Genomic DNA, 20,620 nt, shown 5'->3' on the forward strand with positions numbered 1-20,620 from the left:
ACAGGCCTGGGTGGGATTTGGGTCTGGAAATACTTTAAGAGTCAGGACACCTGTTTGGTGAGAAAACTGTCCACTCAGAGTTGCCTTGCACTGCCAGAGTGTGGCTTGTTCTCAGCCTGACTTAGGGATTTGAGAAGCTCTGTATTTTCTCGGATTTTTCGTCTTGTTCCAAGTGTTGGAGCTGCAGCGTCGGTGGCTCCCCTTTGCCTTCCTCCGCCTCTCTTCCATTTCAGACTGATACTCGTTGAGATCTACCTGTGTTGATCACTTTTAATGCAGAATATGTGCACAGAGTATTCCCCCAGCCCTTTTTTCCCAGTGGAGCTCGAGGCTTGAGAGTGAAAATCCATCAATCAGGCTGGGACATGGTGTGGTTGTTCCCTCCCTGGAGCTGAGGATTGGTTCTGGGCCCTCTCTGGGCTGACCATCACACACTGAGAAGTGTTTTTGACTTCCTTTGGGCCTGGAGGCAGCTTTTTTATGGAAAGGGATGTAAGGCATTGGAACAGACTGGGCAGGGCAGTGGTGGAGTCCCCATCCCTGGAAGTGTTAAAAGAACATGTGGATGTGCCACCTGAGGCTGTGGTTTAGTGGGACACAGTGGTGGTGGTGCTGGGTTTGGAGGTTGGACTTGATGATCTTAGAGGGCTTCTCCAACCTTAATGATTCCATGATTCTGTGGAGTCCCTAGAGGTACTTGTGAGACATCCCTGCCCTGTCATGGCTGTTCCAGCATCTCCCTTTGCTGGAGCTCATTCCTGGAGCACGGACAGGGTTTGGTGGGATGCCCTGGGCAGTGTTTTTGTAAATTTGGGATTGGCCAGCTGAGCAGATGCTCTCAGGGAAAGCCAGGCCTTACTTGCCTTGCTGTTGTCCCCCTAAGGCTGTAATTCCTGTGGCACCCTCATAATCCCGAGCTGGAAAGAGAGCAGAGCATAGCATCTCACACATCCCTTGGGACTTTGGGCAGGAGCAAAGGGCCCTTGGAGCCTAAAACTGTATCAGCTTTCTTCCTTATGGAAGGAATTTCAAAATAGCTTCATATGGACTCTACAATTCCTTCTTTGCTGCTCATTTTGGTTTGTATTTCACTGTTGAAGCTGCTTTCTTCGGGAGGGGCTGGCTGGAGAATCCTCAGGAACCGCCGGTCACGAGAGCTGGATTTCTGCGAGGGATGGTGAGCTGGGATCAAGGACTGTGGTTGTGGTGCTTCAGTTTGCTTTTCAGGCTCCCGAAGCCACAGAGCTCTGCAGGAGGAGCTTGTTTTTATTCAGAAATAATTCTGTAGTAGTTGGTTTAGGCACGTACATGTTTGTGGCTTTAGCAGGCAGAGGCAGGAGACACGGTTGTGTTGGAAGATAATTTGTTTTGCTAGAAACTCCTTTTTTCTCTTGCAAGAAACAAGTGTGGGACTGTTTCTTTTGAACTGCAGTGGCTTCCCTCCCCCCCCCCCCAGTATCTCCACCTGGAATTGCTTTGCACTAAGAAGCATTAAGTAGTGTTTAGGAACTGTCGGTGAGATTGGTCTCTGGCAAAGATACAATCTCATGGACATCTCTCAGAGGTTTTGAGCAGAATGCTCAATATTCACTGTTTTAATATCTTTTTGTTACTGTTTTCCATCTGTGTTCATCATGTCTGTGAGCTCCACTGGTCTGGTCACATTGACAAGCTGTTAATGACGTCTTCGTTTGTTAATATATTCTTTGTATTGCAAAATTCTAAGTGATTTATCAGCTTAGATCCCTGTTATTTATCACTCTGCCTCTTCCAAGTGAATCATTTTGCTGACTGAGCCATGCAGGGGATACCTTTGTGCACAGGGAGAAAAAAATCCCACAGGGAGGTGTTTCTCCTTCCTCCTCCCAGACTGAAACCAGTGGTGGCTGCTGGACACTCACTAGTCTCCTGCTGAGTCCTTTAATTAGAAAATGTCTCACTTGGAGCTTCCACATCTCCTGACTCAGGCCTGGGATGCAATCAGAGGTATGTGAGCTGCCCCATCGTACTTTCGCCTCAAGCCCTTGTTTAGATGCTGAGAAAATAAATTAAACCATGTGAGGTTTGTCCCCTCGGTGCTGGATTGGACCGTGGCAGCTCAACCCTTGGTAGGGGAAGGTGATGGTGGTGCCAAAAGCTCGGGGGGTTGGGCACAGATTGGACTGTTGTGGTGGCAGCCGTGGTTTGGTGACCACGTGTGGCTCTTCATTAATTAAACAGTGGCTGTTCCCAGCCTTGCACGTGGCACAGTTCGCTCCCCACTGCTCCCAGCAGGTGAAGCTACGGCAGGAAAACACCTCCAGCTCGGGAAGACACAATAGCTGGGGGTGAGGCGTGTGGAGGATGTGGGATTTGTGCTACTCAGAGGCAAAAATAGCATCATTTCTAATAGTAAAAACGAAGCTCCTGTGTGTTCTGCCAACCTGGAGTGAATGGAGGAGTAGTTGCTTACAGATGACAAGCAGGGATGAATAAGCACTTAAAAATTTTGGTGCTGAAGGAACAGCTTTTGCATCGTGGCCTCTGAGCAAGTCCCAGCCTTGCAGCCCCTGTGCTGCTGTCACTTGCTGCTCTAAATTGGGAGGCATGGAATTAAAACTCCCTCTGCATCCTCCAGTTGCCCTGGAGGGTTCCCTCTCCTGTTTTTTTTTCTTTTCCCCCTGCTGCAATGACAAATTTTTGCCCCAACAGCCCATTTTGCTGTAGGGAACTCCCAAAAAAGCAGCTGCCTTTGAGTAACTCGCTGGGATTTCTTAGATTTGTAAAAAAGCTGTTGCAGTTGAATTGTTTGAAGTGTGGAACACGACCTTGATGTGCTTTCATGGATGGACACCTAAAGATCTCTTGAAGGCGAAATGGAAGATTGAACATAGGAATTTGGATGCTTCCAGAACAGCAGCAGGGTGGGGGTAGGTGTAAGTTATGTCTTGGAGTAAGGAACTGCCATCCCTTGTGGGGATGTTGGCTGGAGCAGCTCTGCCTCTGCTCTGGGCTCTTTTCCTCTGTGTTTGGTTTTCAGGGGATTTCCTTAGGGCACCTGAAGTATTTGAGCTGTTGGATTTTTTGTCATGGGAGACAGCATTGTTTTGTTGCTTTTTTCCTCTTTTTTTTTTTTTTTTTCCTTTTGTCTTCCCCCAAGCTGCTCTTGGAGTAGCTCTTTGTGGGCTTTGTAAGAACCTAGTCCAGGGTGAAAACATTCAGAGGGGAAAAACACCTCATGGTAAGAGTGGAATGCATCTGGTTTGTTCTAAAAAGAATACTTCTACTACTACTGTTAATTGCCTGCTTGCAGCTCAATGATAAACTTATTAAGACATGGCCAGAAGTGATTTGTGACCAGGAAAATATCCTTTTTCCTCACGTGTTTGCTGGAGTTGGTGGCAGAGAGACACTTGTAGTACCTGAGGAACAGGCTCCTTGAAAAGTGGTATTTTAGAGCATTTTTCCACTTGTCTGCACATGACTAATGCCTTCCCTGTTTCTGATGTCATCTGAGGGAATGTGTGCAGATTTATGGAAGGAGAAGGTGAGGAGAAAAGCCAGTAAGTGGCCTTTGGAAATGAGCAAGAATTGCAGTGATATCCGTCAGTGCTTTTATTATTTTTCATATTTGGCTCCAACTTAAATGTCACTAATCTCCTACTCGGAGAGGTCCCATCCACAGGGAGTCTTGGCAGGTGTTTTCCCACCACAGAACAGGGATCTTGTACCTGTTCTTGTTGGTTTGCTCCCTTACAGGACACATTTTACACCCTCAGATTGTAGTGATTGTTCCTCTGCCTCTTTTATTCCTCTCACACAGAGTGGGGGCCTGTGTTTGCTTCTCTCAAAAAGAACTTGCCAAAATGGGCAAGTTCCTGTGGGACTTGGGCTTTCCTGAAGCTCTAAATCCCATCTTAGAGTGGGTTGTACCTGCAGGTTTATCTAGACCAGAGTCCTGCCTGACAGTGAGCAGCACGAGATGTTTAGGGCTGCTAAGAAACCAAAACAGGGAACCCAGGATGAGCACAGAGTATAGAATGATGTTAGATGAGTATAGAATTCTGGCTATTCTGGTGCTTTGTAATGTGCTTTTGCTGGCCCAAAAAGTGCAGGTGAAGAAGGCCCAAGCTGGCAATTAAATGTGCAGTGAGAAGCTTGGGGGTAACTTAAAAGTCTGGGGACGCTTTTGTGAACACAGTTTTCCATGGCCATGGGATCTGTGAATGATTGAGGATTATTCCAGCTCGAACCTGAGAGAGTAGCACCAGAGCAGCCGAGCTCTGTGCCTGTGCAGCCCGTGGTGTGTTCACCCCTGCGTGCTGTGTTTTGGGGAGGGAGGGGGGGGGTCACTGGGCCCCATGTTCAGCTGAGTCAGCTCTATTAGCACTGCATGACTTCCTGAATTGCTGCCGAGGAAGGATGTGCTGTCCACTCAGAAGAAAGTTTGTAGTGTCTGGGGACAAGGTCAGCAAAGTGGATTCCCGATTTCCAAAGCTGGCCACGTGCTGTCCAGGCTGTGAATCACCCTGACAGCACAAGGGACTGACAAGTACGGGGGGTCTGGAAGAAAAGGAAAGCCCCAAATGAGAAGGTGGAGGAAGGCCCTGGGAGTTTGCACTTGGTTAGATAACAGGGCAGGGTGGAATTCATGTTTGCATCATTACAGTTGGCACTTGCTGAGTGTAAACTTGTGTGTTCCCTGTGGCCTGTTCACATAAACTTTGTCTGCACAGCTGCGAGTGCTGTCGTGTGCACATCCAATTCCTGAGCTGCACTGGGAGACGCGGCGTTTTCCATACGGGATTTTCTGTTACAAACACGCCCACACTCCCCAATCGCTCTGACTTGGTCTGACTTTCCCTTTGTGAGCTGTTTGTCTCGAGTGCTTTGTCTGCCCCGTACACCCCGTGTGTGGCATAGCTGGGATTTTTGTGCCGAGGAATGTAAACACCAAATCCGAGCCTCGAAGAACTCCGGGGCTCTGGTGCATCATCTGTTTGTTATGTAACCTGATAGAATGGGAGCGAAATAGAAACCAGATGTCAAGGCAGAGCAATTGCAGTTTTTCATCTGCGAGTGTTGCAGTAAATGGGTTTTGTATTCCTTCCCCCCCTCCCTTTTTATTTGGGAAAGTGCTGCAGGGGAGCTCGGAGCTCTCAGCGTGGGTCTTGCTTAAAGACTTTGTTATTCTGCACTTGTGTTCTTTTACGTAATTGGAGCCTGTGTGCTGCTCCAGAACGACGAGTGAGCCTATTCCCAACTTAAAATGAGCTGGACAGAACTGCTGAATCCCGGGAGAGCCCCTCGGTGTGTCCGGTTCTGTGGGTTACACGGTCAAGGCACTAAATTTAGCAGCCCAAGTGAAGCTGCTTTACTGATCAAGTTTGGGAAGGAAATCCTATCAAAGAAGGTTTGGTACAGACTGTGCCAGGGATTCCAGAGCTGGAGGAACATCTGGGAGGGGAGCAGATGGGAGCTGCACTGAGCTCGTTTTCTCCAATTCAGGAGGATAAGAGGGGAAAATGGATAATCATCGATTTTTCCTGGTGGGGAAATGGATTCTTCCACTGCTGGTTTATTCCAGAGGTTTCTCTCTGCTGTCTTCCATTAAATAAGGCAGCCCCTGTGTTGGGAGACAAATCAATACACGTCTGTCTTCATCTTCATGTGCATCCTCCCAAGTCAGGGGGGTGTGTGATCTCACCACGTGGGAGCTGACGTGGATTCTCCTCTTTCCTTCCCTCCTGTTTTCCATCCTCCTGCATTGATGTTGGTTCTTTTGTTGCTGAAGATTTATTCCCTGCCCTTCTGTGTTGTAAGCTCAGAAGCCAGCAGAGCCTTGCTGCTGGAGTCCCCGCTTGGAGGAGGCCATGGTGGCTGGAGATCCGATTTTTCCATGGGAGCAGGACAGTGCTGGGAGCCGCTTCAGGCATCCCCCTGTTAAATACAGATAACTTCAAGAAACCCTTAAATCAGCTGTATGTTCCAGAGGAAGGAAGAATTAAAGGTACTTGCTCCTTCTAAATTTATTCCTTTAAAGCCCAGCAGAGAAGGAAGAGAAGGGATCACTGTGAACACTTGTTCCCAGCCTTTTCCAACAGCATCCAATCCATGCCGCCTCTCCTTTCAAGGACAGCATGGAAAGAAGACTTGGGTTCATTGTGTGGTTACTGCTCAGCTCTGCTGACACTTCTACAAGTTCCCAGTGGAGTATGAGCTGAGCTTGTGGGAAGGTGGCAAATATTAAGGGAAGGAGGCTGGATGGGATCAAAATGCAAAAAAGGGTCTGTTTTCCTCATGCTCTTCAGAAACAGAAATACCAGATCCTCTGAGAAAGTTTGGATGGGAACAGGGACTTACTTGGCTGTTAAAGTTGTTTGGTTGTTTCCTCTTGTAACTTGTTCTGATCCCAGGATTTCGATTCAGCCTTGGAATACTGATTGGTGTGGGTTGTGTTGTAACTTTGCATGGCCTGCCCTTCTCCTCGTGTCCTTTGGCCAGTTGGGTTGTTCCCGGGAAGGATGAAGCTTCCTGAGAGAGTCCATTCCCCTAAATCAAAGACTTTACTGTTGAAGACACTTTTCTCCCACATGAGGCATTTATAGGGAACTTTACAGTTGTAAGGAAGCAGCCCGTGAAGTCCTTGGAATGGCAGTGAAGCTGAAGGCAGAATCAGATGTTCCCAGGTGGAATTCCTTCCTTTCCAACTCTTTCCTTCTGGGGAAGAGGTCAAGGGGAACCTTGTTGCTTTCTACAAGTACTTGACAGGAGGTTGTAGTGAGATGGGGGTTACTCTGTTCTGCCATGGGTGAGGTGAAATGGCCTCAAGTTGCACCAGGGGAGGTTCAAATTAGGTATTAAAACAAAAATTCCCTGAAAAAGTGGTCAGGCATTGGAATGACTTACCCAGGGAGGTGGTGGAGTTTCTGGAAGCATTGAAGAGGCTTGTGGATGTGGTTTAGGGGTGATTATGGTGGGGTTGGTTGGACTGGATGATCTTGAAGGTCTCTTCCAGCCTTGATGATCTTGTGATTCTTTGTAAATGGAGACTGTGGAGCCCAGATGTGATCCCCAGGGTCACCATGGAGAACATCCCCTCAGGTGGGTCATGGTGGGTGTTTGACCATCTCCCCATGGAGAACATCCCCTCAGGTGAGTCATGAGGATGTTTGACCATCTCCCCGTGGAGAACATCCCCTCAGGTGGGTCATGAGGATGTTTGACCATCTCTCTGTGAAGAACATCCCCTCAGGTGGGTCATGAGGATGTTTGACCATCTCCCCGTGGAGAACATCCCCTCAGGTGGGTCATGAGGGGTGTTTGACCATCTCTCCATGGAGAACATCCCCTCAGGTGAGTCATGAGGATGTTTGACCATCTCTCCGTGGAGAACATCCCCTCAGGTGGGTCATGAGGATGTTTGACCATCTCTCCATGGAGAACATCCCCTCAGGTGAGTCATGAGGATGTTTGACCATTTCTCCGTGGAGAACATCCCCTCAGGTGGGTCAGAGGGATGTTTGACCATCTCTCCTGCAAAGGCACTTTGTGAAGATGTCCATCTTTTTCTCTCCTGGCTGAGCTCTGGGAGGCCAGAGGATTGGGAAGCTCTGTGGCCTGTTCCTCATGGAAATGGTCCTTGTGCTGTGGTGACTCTTGTGTCACTGAAACTGGACCTTAAACCCCTGGGAATGCCCGATGGGAATGTTGGCCGGAGCATGTGGTGGACAGAAATGTCTCCTTTCAATCTGAGTCCCCGAGGATTAGTTGTAAGAAGGAGAACAAGTCAACCAAGGAGGAGTTGGGCTTGACTCCCCTGTCCTGAGAGCAGCCTCCGTGCCCGGAATCCGGAGCCAGGGGATCCCGTGTTTTCTGGGGACAGAAATGCTGGCAGTGGCAGTCACATGTCACCGGGAGCTGGTACTATAAACACAGCAGCTCTGGAGAGCGACCTTCAGCATGGCTTCCAACCTTCAGCATGGCTTCCAACGCTCCAGGGTTATTTTTAACCTGTCTGGGGAAATTTCCAATACAAAGGCTGGTGCCAATCTGATCCCTGTGCTTTCCCAAATCCTTATCTTTTGCTTTCTAGTGCTCTGACGCATCAGATGGAACAGCAAGTTTCGGGCTCGGGGAAAGCTTTTGCTTTTATGTCCACGGCACCAGAGAGAAAGAAATATTTCAGCTCTGTTTCTGCTGCTAAACAGATTTATTTTTAAAGAGTCTTTTTTTTTTTTCCAAGATGGATTTTTATGCTATCTTAGTTTAGTTTTTTTTTTTTTAAGAAAAATACTTGAAGCGGGGTTTAAAAATAGCTGAAGGCTGCACTTTGATTAGGTTGCTGTGGCACTGACGTCAGAGGGTGACATTTATCTCTGTAGGATTTGCCCTGTTGACTAAGGCTGTATTTACACAAATGGGGATATTTCTGTCCCCTGTGGGGGGAACAAGCTCTGCTCCAGCCATGTCCTTGCCCTCAGTATTCCTGAACTCTGGCTTTCTCCCCTACTGGCTTAATTTTATATGGCAGCAGGGAGTTTGTGACGTGTGGGAGGATCATTGTAGGTGTTTGTGTTGCCGTGGTGGTGGTGGTTTGGTGGAGGAGGACACTGAACTGGATTGGACTTGGTAAAACATAAAGTGGGAGCTGTGTGGATCCTGGCTGGATGGCTTCCTGAACAGACGGGTGACGGATGTTCTACAGAGAGGAATTCTAGAAAATAGGACCTACAGAGGTGAAATAAGAGCAGTTTCAGCCCAGCGTAGCTTTGAGTGCAGCACGTGCATTTCTCTGCCACTTATTTGATATTTTCACTCAGAGTAGTTGCTCTAATTCACTTTTTTAGTTTTAATTATTGCAAAGTTACAAGTCTGTTTTTATAGGGAGTCCCAAGCTAAAGCTGTTGATCTGGCAAATACAAATTGTGTGTTCAGCTGCTGGAGCTTCTCGGACCCTCTCCCCTGTCCCCAGAGTTTCCGTGGTCCCAAATCCCACTGTTTCAACAGCAGCAGAAAGCACTCATAGTTTCCTGTAAGCACTTGTGTCTAAAATCTGCTTCCTGGAGCATGAAGTGTCCCAAAAGGAAGTTTTCATGGAATGGTTTTGGGTTGGAAGGGACCTCAGAGATCATCTCATTCCACCCCCTGCCATGGGCAGGGACAGCTCTTGGCCATCACGGGAAATTTGTAGCTGGATTAAGAAAAAGAAGTGGAATGGGAGCTGCTTTCTGTGTTGGTGTTGAGGGGAGCTGTGAACTCAAACTGCTGATCCAAGGGAAGCCCATTTTTAGCCCCGGTGTCTCTGGTGGGTGCTGTTTAAGGACTGTTGGGTTCTGCCTACTCCTCCTTGAGGAGGAGCAGCATTCATCTGTCTCCAGCTCTGTCTGTCAGTCTCTTGCCCTCTGCTGGGCAGCCTCAGGAGAAATCCCACATCCCCAGGCAGCAGGTAAAAGATCCCATGGACAGCAGGAGCTTTCAGGTGGAATCACTAAGGCTGGAAAAGACCTCTGGGATTGAGTCCAACCTTCAACCCAGCACTGTTGTATTCCCCACTAAATTACAGCCATAAGTGCCACATCCATATATTTTATGAACACGTCCAGGGATGGTGATCCCACCCCTTCCCTGTACCTGGAATTGGAAGGTGATGGCAATATTTGGACTTGCTGGGTCTCATGGAATCCCAGAGTGGTTTGGGTTGGGAGGGGCCTTAGAGCTCATCCAATCCTGCCATGGGGAGGGACACCTCTCACTATCCCAGGTTGCTCCAGTCTGGCCTTGGACACTTCAGGGATGGGGCAGCCACAGCTGCTCTGCCAAGCCCTGCCAGTGCTCCCAGAGCTGTGTGTCGGGGGGGATGCATTTGGGATAACTCTTAATTTATCCTTGACACTGAGACAGTAATGGAGAAAAACCACTAGAAATGGACCTGATTTAAGGCTGATACAAATTAACTTGCAGACTTTGTCAGTTTATCATGCTATTCCAGTGCTGGGGCAGTCTGTTTTCCAAGGAATTGCAGGTTTAAATCCATAAGCTTTTCCAGCCCTGCAGGGAAGAGGCAGCTGCTGTGTTTCTGTCTTTTGAAGTGTGAATTAACTGTCTGACTCCTATGAGATGGGCAGCGAATCACAGATTTGGCAGGTTATTTACCCTGAGTTTTGCATAACTTTTACCTGGCCCTCCTCCTGTGGCAGGAGAAAGGAGCACCAATGACCCTCCTGGACACAGAGCCTGCTGGGACAGCAGGAAATTTGGGTGCCAGTTTCAGCCAGGGGGTTAATGTGCTTGTGGAATAGGTTTTTCCCTAATTTCCTAGCGAATGAAAGCTGAGGAATGCAATTGCATTCTCTCCATTGCTGCCCCTTCTGTGGTGGGGGTTTGTTTGCTTTCAGCTGCACTCACCTGCTGGGAATGTTTTGTTTGAGAGCACATTCAAGCTGATCCTTTCATCTCTCACCCCGAGGCAGCTGCTGCTTCCTAAACCTTTGTCATCTTCCCTAGAAGGATGAGGGAGCTCAGAGGAACTGCTGTTTGGTGGCATCATGCTGGGGTGTCCCCTTACCACCTTCCCCCCACGATCCAGCTTTTCCAGTACCTTCCCTCCTTAGTGTCTGCATGGGGACTGTAAGGTCAGTCACTAGTTCACCATTTTGGGGTAGATCTTCACCTCACTGAAGAAGGGGTTGGAGCCACATATTCCAGATGCCTGCTAAGGATACCAGGCTTCCCATCCTGCACATCTTTCCCTTGTGGATCTCAGAATCCCAGAATGGTATGGGTTGCAAGGAACCTTAAAGCCCATCTCATCCCACCCCCTGCCCTGGGCAAGGACACCTCCCACTAGCCCAGGTTGCTCCAAGCCCTATCCAACCCGGCCTTGGACACTTCCAGGGATGGAGCAGCCACAGCTTCTCTAGAAAAATCCATTCCAGTGCCTCCCCAGCCTCGTGGGGAGGAATTGCTTCCCAATATCCCATCCAACCCTGCCCTCTCTCAGTTGGAAACCATTCCCCCTTGTCCTGTCACTCCTTTGTAAAAGGCACAAGGACCTGTCTGGAAGCAGGATGGGGCTAATGGGGTTTTCATGATAACTGGGAATTTCTACTGCTGTTAAATATGCTTGTATATACAGAATACATATTGAAGATGTATATATGCATCTCCTGTGCACTAACAAGCTCCTGGAAGACATCCCTTACATGGCAAGGGGTTGGAATGAGATGGTCTTTAAGGTCCCTTCCAACCCAAACCGTTCTGTGATTCCATGATCTTGTCTCCGTACCCTGTTTGCCCAAAGGGAGATGGCAGCAAGGACAACACTGGATAAAGGGAATGGCTCCTTCACACCCAGATATTTTGTGTTCAGTCAGCCAGGGCTGACTTGAGATTGCCCCCTTTAAATCTAAAAGAATAAAACAAAGCCTCCTGGGCACTTGTTGCTCGGCTCCGAGGAGGGGATGGCTTCTCACCTGCTGAGGCTGCAGCAAGATATGTGTGCAGTCCGTGTCAGCCTGGAGGTGGAAGGGTTTATGGCTCTTTGGGAAGGCTCTCCAGGCTTGGAGGGTGTAGTGATGGATATTTAGGGGTTGCTGTTGGAGTGGAAGCCAGTTCAGTGCTGCCTGGTCAGGTGGGATCCTCTTGTGTGAAAGCAGCTGCTCAGGTGAGAGCCTTGTGGGCCCCTAATGTACAGCACTCCTGCCTTGGCTGGAAGAGTTGAGTGTTCTCCAGCAGTGCTCAGGACTGACCTTTGCATTTGGGTGTTTGCTGCTGGTTTTGTAAGAATTCCTTAAAAGCTCCCTGAAATCAATGTCTTGGTCAGTGGTGCCTTTGCAGGGCAGAGCCAGGATTGGATTTAACCCTCTGGGATGGACTTCCAGTCTGGAGATACAGCAAAGAAAGGAGGTTCAGCTGTTTCTCTCTGCAGGGTCAGTCATAGGATCATGGAATCATTAAGGTTGGAAAAGACCTCCAAGGTAATTGAGTCCAACCCCTAACCCAGCACTACCACTTCCACCACTAAGCCATGGCCCCAAGCTCCACATCCACACACTCTTTGAACACTTCCAGGGATGGGGACTCCACCACAGCCCTGGGAACCTGGTCCAGTGCCTGACCACCCTTGGGTGAAGAAATTTCCCAGTATCCAACCTGACTCTCCCCTGGCACAGCTGGAGACCGTTCCCTCTCCTCCTGTCCCTTGTTCCCTGGGAGCAGAGCCCGACCCCCCCATAGCTCCCCCCTCCTGTCAGGGGGTTGCAGAGCCAGAAGGTCCCCCCTGAGCCTCCTTTTCTCCAGGCTGAGCCCCCCCAGCTCCCTCAGCTGCTCCTGGTGCTTGTGCCTTCCTGAGCAGGGAGAAGGGAGTTGCTGAAGCAGAGCTGAGCACAGGGTTTGTGTGTGTTTGGCGTGATCTGCACTTCCCTGCTGGAGTCCTGGAACTCAGAGTTGCCTTTTCCAAGCTGGAGCAGAGGGATTGAGGAGTGGGGCTGTTCCTGAGTGAGTCTCAGCTGTGCTTGCAACAGAGGCAGGACCGTGTTGCTCAATAGGCAGCTCTTGAGGTAAGTGTTGGTTTTGCAATGCCCAACCAGCAAAATTAACCTGGGGAAATCACTGAGGGGAAAACAAAGGCTTGGGGGTGGCTTTTCCCCCCCTCTTTCAGTGGCTTTTGCTGTGGGTGACTGAGTTTCGGGGCCTCGAGCTTGGACTGGGCAGTCCCGGGCTCCTTCCTGGGTTCCCTGCTCCGGTTTGTCATTACATTTGGAAAGGGAAAAGCGATAAGGAATCTTTGTACAGGGAACATTCCTCATCCCATGGAGTTCAGCTGCAGCTTTTGGGTCCTGCTCTGGAAATCTGATTAACCTGGAGGAGATGAGGTGTGCCCTGGGTGATGCCAGATAAAGCAAAGCACTCACACGTGTGGTGAGTGACTCTGTTGTTTCTTCTCCACCTGTTCAGAGCAGCTTCCCAGCCTTCCCTGGCTCCAGTGGAAAAGACCTCCAGGATCACGGAGTCCAACCTTGGAGCACTGAGTGCCACGTCCAGCCATTCCCTGAACACCTTCCAATGCCTGCCCACCCTTTCAGGGAAGGAATTCTTCCTCGTGTCCAACCTAAATGTCCAGACCCAGAGCTGTGCTGGCCCAGGAGAGCCCAGAGCTTCCCCCCTGCAGCTCCACAGGAATGTTGGCAGTTTGGGGTCCCCACTCACAGCCAGCTGGAGTCAAAAGGGAGATCCCAGCTGGCTTCCCCAGGGCTGGATCAGGCCCTGAGCCACCAATACAGCCAAGGACAAGAGCCCAAATACCCAAAGTGAGGCTCCTACCCAGCTGTATCACCAGCTTAACTGAGGTCAGAGGTGGTTTTCCAATTACAGATTCTAATACTTGCCTATTTTTTGTGATGGTTGGCTGCTTTCAGTGAAGTTATAGAATAATAGAATCACAGAGTCAGATCCACCACCTTTGTCTGCCCTGCAGCACCGAGCAGGGAGAGCTGGGCAGCTTTGGATACCCTTCCTGGGCTTCCCAGGCATGATCCAGCTGTACTTGCCATGCAGGGGTGCAGAAAGGGAAGGATAAATCTGTGGAAAGCAATAACCATTGAAGTAGAAAGAACATCTTTGAAAGAAATTGGGCTGCCTCTGCCCAAAACAGAAGCTGGATACCGAGTTTACCATCCAGCTATTCCGAGAGAATGGTGCAGATAGGCCTAAACAAGGATTTACAGAGGGGAACTGAGAAAATTGGCTTGAGGTGCTTTTTGAAGAGCAGAGGAATAGCATGGCATAAAATCAGGGCTCTCCTCTGTCTGCATCCAGCTGCAGGGGGTGGCCTTGCAGCTGGATTTTCAGGAATCTCTGCTGACCTCACCCAGAATTCCCAGTTAAAGGCCTCACAGCTGTCGAGGGCTCTGCAGGAGGCAGCTGCTGCACTGACACAGTTGGATCCCAGGAGATACCCAAACAACTGTTTGGATAATGTGCCTGTATAGATCAATTCCTGGGAAAACAAGCTGTTCCCTGCTTGCCACAGCACACCTTGAGCTGCTATAAATAGTTCCAGGGCTGTGTCTTCCCAGGGCCAATTCCAGCACCTTTGTGGGCTCCCGGGATGGGGGGAACTCGCGGTTAGCTGGGAGTGGTTCCCACTGTTGGGAAGGTGGGTGCTGAGGGTCTCTCTGCTGCTCCTCCATTTTTTTGGGAGGGTTTAAAAAGTGCCCTTTCCTAACCTGGAGCTGTACTGTACTGGATTTCATGGAATCATGGAATGGTTTGGATTGGAAGGGACCTGAAAGCTCGTCCCATTCCACCCCCTGCCATGGGCAGGGACACCTTCCACTAGCCCAGGTTGCTCCAAACCCCATCCAACCTGGCCTTGGACACTTCCAGGGATGGGGCAGCCACAGCTTCTCTGGAAAAATCCATTCCAGCCCCTTCCCACCCTCCCAGGGAAGAATCTCTGCCCAATATTCCATCTATCCCTGCCCTCTGGCAGTGAGAAACCATTCCCTGTGTCCAGTCCCTCTATCCCTTGTCCAAAGTCCATCTCCAGCCATCTCGGACCCCATCAGGCACTGGAAGGGGCTCCCTGGAGTATTTTTTTTCTCCAGGCTGGACAATCCCAGCTCTCTCCTTCCCCCAGTTGCCAAACTGGGATCCAAGCAATCGATCAGCCGAAGCTCTTCAGGGACTCTTGGAGCAACTCGTATTCCTGAGGGATCTAGAAAATTCTCTCCAGTTTTACAGTAAATATTTGGAGTTGGTGATTCTTTTAAGTCCCTGTTCAAACCGCACGTGTCAGGAACACGTCCGAGGTCAGCTCTGGGAAGGGCAATATTTGCTTTATTTGGGTGACTGACATGTTTTTAATCTGACACAGTCGTTGACTTGCAGGCAAAAAATAAACAAACCTGTACTGAGAGTTTCAGCCACACAAAGCAGAGGAGTCAAGGTACTGCAGCCAGGAGCCACAGCATTCCTGGTGATCCCAGAGTTTGCATTGCTTCATCCCGTTTTCCCCTCGGAGCCCAGGCACTCGTTGCGCAGGCAGGGAAGTTCCCTTGTTCCCAGATCCTCCAGGAGAAGCTCTTTGGAGCCAGGTGAGGACTCTGCTGAGCATGTCAAGGATTCTGCTTTTGCTGACTTCCTGGAAATTGGGATGCTTTCCTTTACCCTCGTGAAGGTTTGGGAGGTTTTTGTTGAGCATTCCTGTTAGAGTTGGATTGGGGAGTCCTGGGAGGGGTTTGCTGTGCTGCAGGATCACTTGCTTGGAGAACTTTCCTCTCCAGCAAAACCAAGTTTTATTTCCAAATCATCATTTCTTACTCTTTCTCTCTCCCCCCTCCTTTCTTTTTCCAAAACAGAGGTTCCCCAATGTCAGACAGAGGAGCTCAAGCAAAACCTTTTAGGGGTTTTGCCTTTTTTTTTTTTTCCTTTAAAGGTTTCCAACCATCCCTTGTGCTTTAAACTGCTGAAGCAAAGCAAAAAACCCAACCCCTATTTCTGCCTCGGGTTTGATAATCTGAAATTATCCATGTGATCTCTTCCAGAGGGGTGAGCACAGTTCCTTGGACTCGTGTTTTTCCCCTTGTTTGCTGTTCCAAGATATCCAGTGTGGCAACAAATCCTCTGTTTTACCAGCTCTCAATGTTAATTGAGGTGGTGGTGGGTACACCCTCAGCAGATGATCTCATGTTTAAGGAGCACGTTTGATTGACTTACATTTTTAAACGTGGCTGTTGTGGAAACTGGTCTTGTTGAATCCCAGAATGGCTGAGGTTGGAATGGACTTCAAAGCTTATCTTGTTCCATGGGCAGGGACACCTTCCGCTAGCCCAGGTTGCTCCAACCTGGCCTTGGACAATTCCAGGGATGGGGCAGCCACAGCTCCTCTGGGCAACCTGTGCCAGGGCCTCACACCCTCATTGTAAAAAAACCTTCTTTCTTGTATTTGATCTAAATCGACCCTCTTTTAGTTTAAATCCATTTCCCCTTGTCCTATCAATATTTTATATACCCTCTGTTCCTCAACAGTGTTAAACCTTGTGATGTAAGCATTCAAACCCCTCAAGTTCATGAGAAATCGCCTCAAATTGCACTCTGTTAAATAGGGGTCATTAAAAAAGAATTAAAAAAAGGAAAGGTTATAAAAGCTTGTTGTTTGATACCCAGTATCCTTCCACAACTTTTAAAGGGGAAGTAGCATCTCCCAAAGCTTTGGTCCTGCCAGGCATCCCTTTAAACGTGGTTTGGTTTTTAAAATCTTTCTGCGTGCGATATTCCCTAAAAAAAAAGTTCCTATAAAACCCCTTTATCTGCTCAGATGCTTCTTCTAATGATAGTAATTGGATCGTGTGAAATCCTGAAAATATTGAGCCAAGCCAGAATCCATATTGTCCAGTGGGATTGGGTGGGGAGGCCCTGGCACAGGTTGCCCAGAGAAGCTGTGGCTGCCCCTGGATCCCTGGAAGTGTCCAAGGCCAGGTTGGACGGGGCTTGGAGCAACCTGGGCTAGTGGAAGGTGTCCCTGCCCATGGAACAAGATGAGCTTTAAGGTCTTTTCCAACCCCAACCATTCTGAGATTCCATGAAAATCAGCTGGACAGTGGTTAACCTTGCTGAGGGGAAAGCTCTGGCCACGGGCATGCAAAGGGCAGAACTTCTGCTGCCAAATAGTAGGGAAAGCTGGAATACAAAAAAGTGATGAAATTGCTCTGAAATGATTTTTTAGGTTTCTTTTCTCGGGGTGTCAGTGAGAGTTTGAAGTGTTTTGTGCAGCTGGGGGAAATGTTTTGGTTTTAATTTTAGCCCCGCTAATAAAGTCTTGTCGTGTATGTCAATGAAGCAGAAAGAAAATTACTCCAGAGCTGACTGTAGGTTGTCATTAAAGCTGATTTCCTGCATTAAGCCAAAAACAACCCCAGATTCCATTTCTGGACTTCCTAAAAATGGTAGTCATGCTGACGGCTTCCTAAGCCCCAGACCCTGAGAGCTGTAGAAATTTATACTAGAAATGAAAGTATTTGCTCTTGTCTGTCACCTTGTCCTGATCTTCATGTGTTGATCTGCTGCTGCTCTCTCTATTTGAAAAATATTTCCTTGTTTCCAGCTGTTGACACTTGTAGGCAGCTGCTTGTAGGGTCCTGCCTGCAAAATCCCTTCCCCTCTTCCTTTGGCCAAGGGAATAAGAAGTGATCTGTTGTTTGGAGAGCACAGCTGAAGGCACATCCTGCCAGATCCTTGGGCAGCAATGCCAGGAGGAAAATCCTGCCGTGGCTGCACAGGCTCTTCCCAACTTTGGGAGGGTTTTGTCTTTGAGTTGTGTTTTTGAACCAGAACCCGAGGGGGGGTTGACAACTGCAGGGCTGTGGGATTAAACCTCACGTGCTTCACTCTTTCATGGCAATGGGTTTCTGAGAAAAGTTGTTTTCTGCTCCTCCCCCTCTATTTTCATCCTGGTGACTTGGATCTGATATTCTGGAGCTGATGGAGGGAGTTCTCCTTAGGCTGGTGCCAGGTGCAGAGAGGTCAGAGGCATTTTTGAGGCACTGGAAGGGCTCTGTTGTACTGGAAGCTCTTTTAGGTCTTACCTTTCATTTAAAATATCTTCTTTGTGGTGGAGTAGCACTGTTTCATAGGACATTCAGATCTGGAAGGGATCATCCAGTCCAACTCCTGGCCCTGCCCAGGACACCCCAGCAATCCCACCCTGTCCCTGAGGGCATTGTCCAAACCTTCCCGGAGCTCTGGCAGCCTTGGGGCTGTGCCCACTGCCCTGGGGAGCCCGGTCAGTGCCAACCACTCTCTGGGGGAAGAACCTTTGCCTGAGATCCAACCTGACCCTGCCCTGACACAGCTCCAGCCATTCCCTGGGGTCCTTTCTAAGTATTCCACAGCAGGAGTACTCATTTTGTGCCAGCTCTAATCTGTTTGTGTAGACAGAATATCCAGAAGTGGAGAGTCCATGGGGTGTGCTCCTGGAGTACCTCTTCTGGGGGAATTTTTCTGCAGGGGAGTCTTGTCTGTGCCCTGAGACACAAAGCAGAACATGGAAGTGGTGCGTCCCAGGAGATGCCTGTCTGGAGATGTTGCCGTGGATGTATCCCGTGTCTGTGGGACTCACTGCTTGGATTCTCTTTTCTCCAGGATCCTGGATGCTGCTGCCAGCTTGGTTTAGTGTTTATTTCCATCTAAACTTAAGGAAGTGGTGGGAGGAGGTGAGCCTGCTGGAGAATTGTGATGGAGAGCACTTCCATTGCTTGGTCTTTTTGGAGCTGCTTTCCCTGGATCACTGTGAGGCAGCCGGTCCAGACTCCAGCTGGAATGAGAGGTGAGGGACTGGGAAATGCAGGTGGTGATGGGGGAGACCCCAAAACATCAGGAGCCAGAGGGCTGTGGGAGATGCATGGATCGATCAGGGGGCTCTTTTGGAAGCCATGGGCTTGTTCCAGCAAAGCCAGCTCAGGATCCAGAGGCTTTGGGACAGATTGCTGTGGTAGCAGAGTTGAGGATTGAGGAGCAGGTTTGATCTGCCACTGGGCACATCTTGACACACTTTTCCACCCCTCATCGGGAGAGGGAAGAGATGCCTTTTGCTGTAGGGACAGTGGGAACCTGAGGATTATCAGGGTGCTCCTTGGATTTGAGTGACTTTGGAAGTGATGGGGTTGGAACTTCTCACCTACAGGCACATTTGCCTTGTAATGGGTCCTGAAGCTGACTGGTATGAAACAATGAAAGCTTGGTCTGAAACAATGTCCTCAGTTGATTTTGTGGTGTTGGCAGGATCTTTGTGCATTCTCTTTTGTCTCCTAATTGTTTGCAGGACCATAATGGTGTCGTTTGCATGAGTTAATTATGGGGGAAGTTTGTTTGCTCTCTGTGCTGTGTGGGGGGCAGAGCTGCAGCAGCACAGCTCCAGCCTGCTGCTGCTGTCAGGGACCCTCCTGCCGCCCTTCCCACAGTTCCCACCCTCTTCCAGCCAGGAGGAGAACTGGGGGCTTCATGATCAGTGCAGTCTCTCCCAGATTTACAAATCTCCCGGGTAAATTGGACTGAGATGCGTGGAATGTATAGAACGATCCTTGGGCAGGGTGCTCCAGGATGATCCATCCTGACTTGCAGCCTGACCCTTCCTGTGATCCCAGCTGGATCCACACCTCTGGATACGCTGTGCAGAGCTTCCTGAAGTGCAAGGAAGGCAGGACCAGCCTAAGAGCTGTAGCTTGGAGTCAGGTGCTGCCTTTGGCTCTTTCCTGAAGTGGGGGAAAACCTTTATGTCCCCAGCCCTGAACCTCTCTGGTCCTGCTCTTTGTGCTCCTGGGATAGGAAAAAAAGGAGGAAAAATGTATTTATGGTGGAGAGAAAGGGAGTGGACTTGGGTTGGGCACGGAAAGGTCAAAACCCACGTCTGTCAAACAGCAGGAGTTCGGTGGGATCTGGCTCTGGGTTATCCCAGAGCTCTGCTGGGATGATTATTGTTTGACACACTAATCCTCCCTGCCAAGCTGTGGGGAAGTACAGCGCGATGCTCATTACACATTTCTGCCTGGAGATTTATTGCAGCCTAGGAAAATCCAAAATGTCTTTTTTTTGGAGGGGGGGGGAGTGGGTAAATAGACCCCCGGCTTGTCGTGGGGGGTCTGGTTGAGTCTCCCGGTAGCGCATCAGCAAGTCCGTCCCAAGGCTGATTTTATGCGAGCGTTCCGCTCTGACAACTCTGAATCACCCGCTCAGCCCTTGATTTGCGTCAATCAGACCACATTTAAGGCAGCCTTTGTTCGCAGTTTGGAACACAAGACCCGGGCGAGTGAGCGAGAGGCTGCTTTGAGCGGCTCCGCCTCGAGCCGGGTTCAATAGGCCGGGCTTAAACTCGGGGGAGAGAGCCCGTGGTTTGAGCCAGAGGTGGGAAGTTGCTGTTCTTTTCCTTCTCCCGCTGCATGCTGAGTCTGTACATCTTGGAATGTACAGCTTTGTGTTCAGGAAACTCCTCTGTGCAGGATTCTTTGTGTAAGCACAGGGTTTACTCCCAAGTGTTTTTATATAAAGGGATACAGGTTTTATCTTTAATTATTTGTGGGGTTTAGGTTTGGGTTTTGGTTTTGTTTTTTTTTTTTTCCAATAAGAATTTCAATCAAACTTGTTCAAGGAGAGTTTGGACGATGCTCTCAGGCACCTGTTGAGATTTTTGGGGTGTCCTATGCAGGGCCAGGGGTTGGACTTGCTGATCTCCCTTCCGGCTCAGGAGATTCCGTGATTCTGTGATTGTTCCTGACCTAGAAACTGTGGATCAGGAGCCAGGCGATGGTGGAGCCGGAATGCAGCTCCCACCTTGGAGCCCAGAAATAAAATCCCTCTGGCAAACACAGCCTTGGAGTGGGTGGGACAGGACTCACTGCTGCTGATGTCCAGGAAGGCTTTGGGAGAGCTGTGAAAAGAGCCCGGGAAACAACCAAACTCCACAAGAGTCTTTCTGCCCTTCGCCTGAAGGTGCTGGTCCCACCAGGAGATCCTGGATACGGATGGGGAGCTGTTTTTTCTGGGAGTCACCGGAGGTTTTGTGGGCTCCCTTTGGAACTGCCTTAGGCAGATGGTGCTTATCTTGCTGCATCCAGGTCCACTGTAAATCCTTTTCCTTTTTTTC

The 20,620-nt window shown here is 49.4% G+C and overlaps 1 protein-coding gene across 5 annotated transcripts in view; it reads left to right on the forward strand.

The window, feature by feature from the left end:
* HDAC4 (histone deacetylase 4) overlaps nucleotides 1–20,620 on the forward strand; it is a 190,859-nt gene that overhangs the window by 36,577 nt on the left and 133,662 nt on the right. Inside the window, exon 1 of one of the 5 annotated variants that reach the window (XM_017835637.1) lies at nucleotides 18,251–18,307. The exons of the other annotated variants lie outside the window; for them this stretch is intronic. Within the exon in view, the coding sequence (XP_017691126.1) occupies nucleotides 18,301–18,307 (7 nt within the window). The 5' untranslated portion in view covers nucleotides 18,251–18,300. Of the gene's footprint in view, nucleotides 1–18,250; nucleotides 18,308–20,620 lie in introns of those variants that run through there. 5 annotated transcript variants of the gene reach the window in all.

Source organism: Lepidothrix coronata, unplaced genomic scaffold (genome assembly GCF_001604755.1).
Source record: "Lepidothrix coronata isolate B3197 unplaced genomic scaffold, Lepidothrix_coronata-1.0 Scaffold261, whole genome shotgun sequence".
NCBI classification, from domain to species: domain Eukaryota; kingdom Metazoa; phylum Chordata; class Aves; order Passeriformes; family Pipridae; genus Lepidothrix; species Lepidothrix coronata.